General features: G+C 32.7%; 1 protein-coding gene across 1 annotated transcript in view; it reads left to right on the top strand.

Annotated features, from left to right (window-relative positions):
• Window positions 1-9,033, top strand: part of LOC111629532 (small integral membrane protein 15-like) — an 11,878-nt gene extending 2,845 nt beyond the window's left edge. The window contains exon 2 of the mRNA XM_023373451.1: window positions 8,593-9,033. Coding sequence (XP_023229219.1) covers window positions 8,593-8,831 — 239 coding nt within the window. The 3' untranslated portion in view covers window positions 8,832-9,033. The remainder of the gene's footprint in view (window positions 1-8,592) is intronic.
• Window positions 9,034-10,257: the final 1,224 nt, after the last annotated feature.

Raw genomic sequence — 10,257 nt, 5'->3', positions numbered from 1 at the left:
CTTTCTCTTCTTATTAAATATTTGTTAAAAATTAATATTTTTATACAAATAAATATTAATGTAAGTTAAATATTAAAAATACTAACTATAAAAGTATTTGGATAAATGCCCGGGGCTCCTTTCAGAGTTCAGAGTAGAGTAATTCCCCATGAGCGCCTCTGCCTCCCATAAAATGACTTGGTATTTAATTTTGCTGGAGTCAGAGTTGGCCTACTAAAATTATCAGGAGTCAGAGTTCAGTGTTTTTTACCAATACTGCAGCTCTGGTTTTCGCCACCTCCTCCTGTTTTCAAGCTAGCTGATGGGTATTGTACTTTTTACAGCATGCATGTGCTTGTTTGGAATTTTATGTATCAGTTCTACTTTCTATAGCTTTTGTATGGTCTTTATGAAGAGTATGAGCAATGTCTAGATATCTTCAAGCAGATGAAATACCAGAGTGCTAAAGTAAGTTTTGTTTGATGAAGAAAGTGATGAAATGGACATTTTTTATGTAAAAGATTTATCTGCAAACTTTATGCAAGCATTTGTAAATTAGATGCTGATGTTGATCTTCATAGCTGTTTGTATTTCACAACCTGATCATCCTTCAAGTTAAGAACTTAGATCATTTGTAAATTAGATGCTGATGTTGATCTTCATAGCTGTTTGTATTTCACAACCTGATCATCCTTCAAGTTAAGAACTTAGATCATTGAGGAAGTGATAGGAATAGATACAGAGAACTAGAGTATGATCTCAAACAAGGAAGTGTTTTACATACCATTTAATGTACTTATTATAACATTAAATTCACGTGTATATATTCCTAAATACGAAGGGTATTATATAACCATCACTCTATAATATTATATATTAATATTATAATATTGTATTATATAAACTGGGTACTTAATTATATAACACTCGCCAAATAAACCATCACCAGTTCATAACCAAACAGAAAAATTCTTTATACGAACGTTTTCATCTATATGTAATAGACATCCTCAGGTATTGACGATATTGAACTAACAGCTAGTAGAATTAGCTGTTAGTTCTAGTAGAAACGTTCTACTAGCCGTTAGTTCTACTAACGGCTAGTAGCCGTTTTTATGTATATTACATATAGATGAAAATGTTCGTAGAAAGAATTTTTCTATTTGGTTATGAACTGGTGATAGTTTTTTTGGTGAGTGTTATATAATTAAGTACCCAGTTTTTGAAATATATGAAGGGTATTTTTTAAATAAGGCTCGTTTTTTGATAAGAAGAAAAATACTGTAAATATAGTTAAAATATATTTTTTCCCATTTTCTACATAATTTCCATTTTTGTTCAAACATTTGTCATACCACTCAAAAATTTTTTAATTCCAACTTCAAAGAAGCCTGTTGCCAGAAGACATTAGGCCATGCGCTTATCTTTTATGGCATGGCAGAGTTTTCTCAAGGTCACAATAAGCATCAGAATTGATTGTTGTGCCTCTTGGCAGAAAATCCACTAACAAAGTCCCTTTCCTATCCCAAAAGACAGTTACCATAATCTTTCGTGCTGAAATCGAATAACAGATCATATACTAACAAAAAATAAAATTTAAGACTGCTCTTTATTAATAAAGAGACATTCTACATATTACATTTGTTTAAAAAAAACCAAAAGAACCTCACTAAGAAGCCAAAGGAGCTTGTTCTGCAAGCTCTTGACAGTCCTGTTTTAAGCAGGGCTGTGGAGTCGCGTAAAAATCTGATGACTCCTACTCTGACTAGGGGCGGACTTGTTACCGAAAAAGACCCAGAAATTCTGATGTCATCACGTGACCTCAGAATAAAAGATTCAATAAATAGAGTTCTAATAAAAATAGAACATAGAAACTTTTTATTCCAAAGCTAAAAGACTCCTCTAAGTAATATATAACTATGTATTCCATAATTGTTACTTTTCTTTCTGAAAGTGTAGCGCTCGGTCAAAAAATGACCCCTCCCAAATTTTTACACTTTTGGACTCAGAACATCTTGAAATTTCAACATATGCAAAATATTTGAGGTTTTTTTCTATATGTGTGGATGTTAGACTGTGTGTGTGGAGCATGATTTTGTTCACCCTGTTTGAAGCCTAATAATTTCTGTGGTCAGAGTGGTCAGAATCGGAATCAGATGGTTTAACACAGGAGTTAGTTATTAAGTGTCAAAGCAGTTGAACTAAATCATGTCTCTATACACATTCTAACATCTTAGGTGAGAACATCTTAATGGGTTTTACTGTAATATTATAAAATGCCAAAAAAGCTTACTTTGAGGGTAGAGATGAGTTTTATTTTATTTTTTTAAATTTTGAATGCTAATAACGAGTAAAATATTCATTAAGAGATATGACACATGACCAGTTTTTTGTCTTCATCTTGTCAATCTTTAATTAAGAGCCAAAATTTAATAGTATTAATGCCCCTTTATACGCAAGCTACAGTGCCACATTTCGTTTTTTAAACTGTACTGATTCTGAGATATTGTTTAATATCTCAGAACAAAAAATAAATAAATTAAACAAGCCAACACACACACGCTCAAGTTTTTTCCCTTTTTTTGACTTTTTTGAGGGGTTCGGGAGGTCTCCAAACATGTAGATTTGCAAAAAAAAAAAAAAAAAAAAACTTGGAGNTATTGACTTTTTTTAGGGGTTCGGGAGATCTCAAAATGTGTAGATTTGCAAAAAAAAAAGAAAAAAAAAATGTTGGAGGGTCAAATTTGACTTGATTCCAATACTTTTCCATTTTATATACATAACAAGTTGGGAAGTAAAAAGGAGTCGGAGTCGGCGGATTTTTTGACAACTCCGATTCCGACTCCTGCTAAAACACCAAAACTCCACGACTCCGACTCCACAGCCCTGGTTTTAAGTGTCCCCACAACTAAAATCCATATGGATTAAATACAGAGAACAAGATGGCCAGCACTAAGAAACACAACTAATCATTTGGTTATCAATGAAATGATGTTGCAGAAACTGTTTCATGTAGCATCAAATACATGAATGCATTCCATCTTGCATGAAAATGGTTGACTCAAAGTGTTATTCTTGTTAGGTAGGATGCAACTGTTGATCATCTGTGTCACAGGCTCATTGGGACTAGATCTTCAAAAAAGGAATGGTCCAAGGATAAATGTGGCTGTGAATTTATATCAGACTGTAATTTAGGTGAGAGTGGGTGAGTGCAGTGGAATTTGTTGGTAAACATTAGTATTTTTCACAACAGTTAGTATATTCATTGTTCCACTGAGGTGAAAATGTCGCTCATTACTCCACAGCATCTTCCATGGCCACGAGGCCACAATATATTCCTTCCTTACCAAAAAGGAAGTGAATCTTTTTTTTTGGCAAGGAAGGTCAATGCAAAGATCAATTGGACTTTTATGTTGGCAGCAAGCAGCTGCTGGTTGTGGCTGATCTTATATAGAATTCCAGAAAAAAGTGAATTTTTTAAATTAACAAAATTAATGGAATTATGTCAAATTTGACCCTCTGAGAAAAAACGAAGCACTTGGTATGTCTCAATGGTATAGACAGCCACTCAGATGAAAACAGAGTTGGATGAAGTTTATGGGAACTCTGCACCATCATTGAAGACTGTTTATTTCTGGATAAATGAGTTTAAACATGTCTGAAAATGCACTGAAGATAAAGTGCACTCTGGATCCATTTGAGGTATCAGAAATCATTGAAAAAATCCACAGTATCATTACAGAAGACTGCCAAGTAAAAATTTATGAGATTGTTGAGACTGTATGTATCTCAACTGAACAAGTGCACAATATTCTGCATGAAAAATTGTAGATGAAAAAGCTGTGTACACAATGGGCACCATGATTGTTAACTGTTGACCAAGTGAAAGGACATTTCAACTGTGTTTGGTGATGTTTAACCATAATCCACAGGACTTTTGCATCAATTTGTGATTGTGGGTGAAACATGGATTCACCACCATAAACCTGAGACGAAGCAACAGTCAAAGCAGGACAATGAGTGAAAGTGCATTGAAGAAGGTGAATCAGCTGGGAAGGTGATTCTCAAGGAATCATCCTGGTTAACTACTTGGAGAAAGCAAAAACAATAACAGGAGCCTATTATGAAACATTATTAGACTATTTGAAAGAAGAGTGGAAACAAAAATGCCAAGATTGGTGCACACAAAAGTGCTTTTTCACCAAGAAAATGTGCCATCCCACAAATCAACAGTTGCAATAGCGAAATTGCATGGATTATGCTTTAAATTAATTTCTCATTCACCCTGTTCTCCAGACTTGACCTCATCATACTTCTTCCTGTTCCCAAGCTTAAAAATTTGGTGTGATGGAAATAAATTATCCTCAAATAAAGATGCCATTGCTGTAATCAATGTGTATTTTGCAGACCTTGACAAAAGCTGCTTTTCTGATGGGATAAAAAAATTGGAACTAACTGGACCAAGTGTAAGGCTCTCAACGGAGATTATGTTGAAAAATAAAATTGATTTTTTTCCAAAAATCTGTGTTTAACTTGTTTTTTTACCATACTTATCAAATAAGTTTGATAAATATTTTTGAAGAATAATGCATTTTTTCATCTTAATTATTAATGGGATATTTTGCAGCAGCAAACTGTAAGAAACACAGTTTGGCTTCCTTCTTACAATTCTTCAAAACCAATTTTTGATAATTTTGGATGGCGTTGCCAATAATGGCAACTCCAACCAAAATTATTGAAAATTGGTTTTGAAGAATTGTAAAAAACACATCATCATGAGGGATGACTTCTTTTCTCACCCAGGCTGTGGAGTTGGAGTCGTGGAGTTTTGGTGTTTTAGCCGGAGTCAGAGTCGTCAAAAAATCCGTCAACTCCGACTCCTTTTTACTTACCAACTTATGTATATAAAATGAAAAAGTATTGGAATTGTGTCAAATTTGACCCTCCAAGTTTTTTTTGCAAATCTACATGTTTGGAGACCTCCCGAACCCCTCAAAAAAGTCAAAAAAAGGGAAAAAATTCGAGCGCATGTGTGTTGGCTTTGTTTAATTTATTTATTTTCTGTTCTGAGATATTAAACAATATCTCAGAATCGGTAAAGTTTAAAAAAACGAAATGTGGCACTGTAGCTTGCATATAAAGGGGCATTAATACTATTAAATTTTGGTTCTTAATTAAAGATTGACAAGGTGAAGACATAAAACTGGTCATGTGTCATATCTCTTAATGAATATTTTACTTGTTATTAGCGTTCAAAATTTAAAAAAATAAAATAAAACTCGTCTCTACCCTCAAAGTAAGCTTTTTTGGAATTTTATAATAGTACAGTAAAACCCATTAAGATGTTCTCACCTAAGAAGTTAGAATGTCTATAGGGGCATGATTTAATTCAACCACTTTGACACTTAATAACTAACTCTTGTGTTAAACCATCTGATTCCGATTCTGACTACTCTGACCACAGAAATTATTAGGCTTCAAACAGGGTGAACAAAATCATGCTCCACACACACAGTCTAACATCCACACATATAGAAAAAATTTCGAATCTTTTGCTTAATTAACTCAAAATTTCAAGAAGTCCAAAAGTGTAAAAATTTCAGAGGAGTCATTTTTTGACTGAGCGCTACACTTTCCCTCTGTTGTATATAACAACCAGAAAAGTAAAAATTATCGAATACATATTTATATTACTTAGAGGAGTCTTTTAGCTTTGAAATAAAAAGTTTCTATGTTTTATCTTTATTAGAACTCTATTTATTGAATCTTTTATTCTGAGGTCACGTGATTACATCAGAATTTCTGGATCTCTTTCGGTAACAAGTCCGCCCCTGGTTGGAGTTGGAGTTGGTAGATTTTTACGTGACTCCACAGACCTGTTTCTCACTGATAAAGAAAGGTCAGATGGGTGCAAAATTATAGGAGAGACATGTGGCAACCAACTCTGCATTCCAAACTGTGTGAGATTAATATAAAATGAAAAGAAATTAGTAAATAAACATTCAGTTTTAGGAAAAGTAAAACTGAATGTTTATTTACTAATTTCTTTTCATTTTATACTAATTTGACACTTAACAGAGACAAAAATGTGACTCCACTCATAATAATAATAATAACAGTATTGGAAAACAACATGCACAAAATATACTACAACAGAGCCATAATCACAGATAAAAAAATTTGCCACAACAGACCAGACATCACACTCGTTGACAAACACAATAAAATCACATACATTATAGACATATCCATTCCAAACACTCACAATATACAAAACATATTCACTAAAAAATTAGTAAGTACACAGAACTCGCCCAGGAAATAAGGCATCTGTGGAGGATGGAAAGGGTTCTAGTTCATAGTTTAATCTAGATTGTTCTGGACTTCTCAGCACAGCCTAGCTTTAGTCCCAATATGGTGGAAGCATTGGAAACATTGCTGTTCTTGGTGTTCTGACCATATGTCTATAGATCTTGAGTCTAATAAATACATTATACAGTAGTAATTTAAATAGTACGGTGGGTGATCGGTTAATGAACAAATCAGATAACGAACACATTTGCAAAAGATTTTTATGTTTGGACAACGAATACCTCACAGAACAAACACAAGAAGAAGCAATTTAAAATAATGAATACCAATTGATCTTCCCTTGTCTTCAGGCAACAATTCAAAACTTTTCAGAGCGCAGGAGACGTTGATGTGGGTAGACCCTGGTAGACCCTGAGGTAGGATGAAGTCATACCTCTTTTTGTTGGCAACAGTTTTGTGAAAACTGCCCACAGGTCAGTGGATGGCTTGTCTATGTTTTTCTATCCCGAAAAGTCGGGATTCTTTTGTCAGGTCGAGTGGAGGAGGTGAGAGGGGTCGTCGGTAAGACGTTGGCGATATTCAAGTAAAAGACACCATTTAAGAACAAAATAAGAATATATTGGATAATAGCTTAGATAACATAACTAACATCGAGATTCTATCGACCTTACACTCAGAAGTGAATGGGTGTGCGCCGAGAGAGAGTTTACAATATTCGTTATCATACCTCTAGGATTTAGGTTAACTGATGTAACCTAACTGATGATTTTAGGATTTTAACTGATGTAACAGAGATGGACATCTTTCTCTATGGACGGCAACATTGGACATGGATGACAGATGGCAATCATGGAAGGTGACGACGGACCACAATTATGAATGGCGATTGGCAATGATGGACCCCCTTCTTCCGTCATCATCCCCCTTTTATATCTCAAGTCACGTTATCGTTTTTCACCAATTGCAGATTTTTTTTGATAAGTTCCCTGTGACTCATTCTCGTGTTCCGGAGAGAAGGGAAATGGCTCTGGGGAAGGAAATGTGTTCATCCGTTGGTTATAAGATTTCGACAAGATTTTGAAGAAAGGAAAAATTGAGGGTTTCTTTGTAAATAAAGTGATTCTTTATTTTTATGGTTTTTGTTTAATTTTATTCGGTTCGACCCTCAGATCAATGTTGATGCTCAACCCGTATAAACTGATTAGACAATATTCTCCAAACTTTGAAACTCTACCTTGTAATTCCAACCTTTTATTTTTCTGACAGAAAGAATTTTTTTTATAGTATTTGCGAGACTGTCGGGTGGGCACTCATTAAGTTTTGTGTTGTTTTTATTTTCAAAAGGTGAGAGTATAATAGCAAAAGTAGAGAGTGGGCAGAAGATTCTGATGTTGCTGGGCAGTATGGCTTGAACAGGTCTACAGTAGGCCACAGTTCAATCTTAGCTAAGAAAGATACAATATAATCAAGAAGACTCAAGCAGCTAAGAGAGTAACAAAAATCACATCTGAGAAATAAAGAACATTGAAGAGCTCATAGTAGAACCTGAAACGGATCTGAGGACAGAAGAATGCCAAGAACTCTTAAATGAAGAACACCAAGAAACTCAGCAAGATATGTTTTCTTCTGAAAAAGAGTATTAATGCCAATATTTGCTATTAAAGATCTTTTGAAGAAGTGGGAGGATGTCAGAACAACGGTTTTAGAATGGCATCCAAACCAGGTTGAGGCTTAGATATCTCTACAATTACAATGTTATTAATTACTTCTGAATAATCCTGAAGAAGAGAGAAAAGCAATTGACATTAGACAGATTCTTTAACCCCCACAAATGGAAAAACTATGACTAATAAAAATGCAAGACTGTGTATATATGTATTTTTATTACTACATATCAATAAACGTAGTAAGAAAGTATATATTTTTTTGTTTTTTGGAGTTTCCAGAATGAATTAATCAAATTCTCATAAAAACCTATGGTAAATTGATAATCTGTTAACGAACAATTCAGATAGTGAACAAAGTCTTGGAATAGATTATGCTCGTTAACCGATCACCCACTGTATATTTAATTTTATATAATTTAAAATAATGTAATTTATTTTCCTTAATTTTATTTATATATTTTTCCTTTGTGTATTAATTAAATAATATAAACTGTCACAGAATGTTTAACTTCTTTTTAAAATTCTTTTAAAATTATAATTTAAAAATACAGATTATGTTCTTAGTTGGCATTGTTTCAAAAATAATTATTATTTTGCATTAATTAATAAAAGTTGTTAATTTAAATCATTTTAGATAATTGTTTCATCATGAGAAACATAGATACTTGGAAAAATCAGTTGATGGACTGGGTTGCTGATAGGCCATGGGAGTTCCTACTTTATATTCTTGTTAGTCTTTCTCCCTTCTTTATTGCAAGTCTAGTATTATCTATGAAGCTGTCTAAAGAATTAGCCATTACTAATCGAAAGTTAGAGAGTAAACGTTATGCTGATCTCCGGGATGAAGACGAAGAAAAATTCAAAATAGACTAATTATTTAAAAACAGTGCAAATGTACAGATTTAGAAGACACGCTCATACATATTTTTAATGCACAAAAAAATTATCGTCATGTATCTGAAGATCACCTAGTCAATATAAATTTTTAAATTAATTGATGTTTCAGAAAAAAATCAGAGAATTCATAAAAAGTTAAGTGAAGAAATAGTTTTATGGTTTCATATTTGATATATTTTTTAATTGTTTTATATATAAAATCAAAACATCAATTATTCATCTTGATAATTATAAAACTGAATATTTTCATTAGTTAGCTAATGAAAACTTCAAAATTACATAAAAAACAAAGTTTAATAAATGAAGTTCAAAATTATACTAATTTTATGATGTAAATCATAATTATTTGTTAAAATTCAGACAAATTCAGAAAGGGAAAAAAGGAAGAAACAGTTCTGCTATTACATAATATTTGACTATTTGAAATGTCAAGTTAATTTTATTTCAAAAAAATATCAAATATTCTTCTTGTAGACACTTTTAGAACTCTGATTCATAATATATATTGTAATGTGTTTTAATCTTTTATGCATTTAACCACATTTTTATAATGCACATTTATATCATATTTAATGTTATAAACATATATTCAATTCATATAACATAGAGAACAGCATTAAAGTCATGTTAATGCATATTTTTTATGGTTAATATTCCCATCAGAAATAAAAATTAGAATTTTAATGATTTTCTGTGTACAGGTAACCCCCGTATAACACGGAACTTCTATAGCACGGATTCACTCTAACACGGTTCGAGAATTGGTACCATCCCCTGTATAACACGGTACTTTTATAGCACGGATTCACTCTGACACGGTTCGAGAATTGGGTAAAACCCTCGTACAACAGGAAATGTAATAAATTTTTACATACTTAAGTAATAATAGTTCACGAAAATTATTATTTTCGTGAACTATTAGTACTTAAGTATGTAAATTTTCTCTTCTCGCCTTCTGTCGATACACGTGGTCCTTCTCGAAACTTGTTTCAATGTTGCCAGATCGCGACGCTTCTGCTTCTGATGTTGCCGAATGTTTTTCCCTTATTCCATACTTGCTTTATTCTTCATAAGTGCTTAGCACCATATAAGGAAATTTATAAAGACCTTTTAACTAGAAGCAAGCAATCTAAAATTACATACATTTTGCAAAAGGTAAAGCATGGATCTGAAGATAATGCAGAAAAATGCTCAGAGGATAAGGATAACTTGCCAAAAAGAAAACGCTCTCGGTTAATTAATAGTGTTTTTAGTGATGACGAAGAAAATATTGTTTAATTTATATTAATATGTATCACTTAAAAATTTTAATGAAGATATTTATCTTTATGAAAATATACTAGCATGTTTTTTAATTTTTGGAACCTAACCCTCATTTTCGTATTAGTTCTTTGTTTCGTAT

Source organism: Centruroides sculpturatus, unplaced genomic scaffold (genome assembly GCF_000671375.1).
Source record: "Centruroides sculpturatus isolate CEXI.00-Female unplaced genomic scaffold, Cexi_2.0 scaffold583, whole genome shotgun sequence".
In the NCBI taxonomy this organism is placed as follows: domain Eukaryota; kingdom Metazoa; phylum Arthropoda; class Arachnida; order Scorpiones; family Buthidae; genus Centruroides; species Centruroides sculpturatus.
The sequence above is the reverse complement of the archived record's forward strand: the minus strand, read 5'-3'. Positions and strand labels throughout refer to the sequence as shown.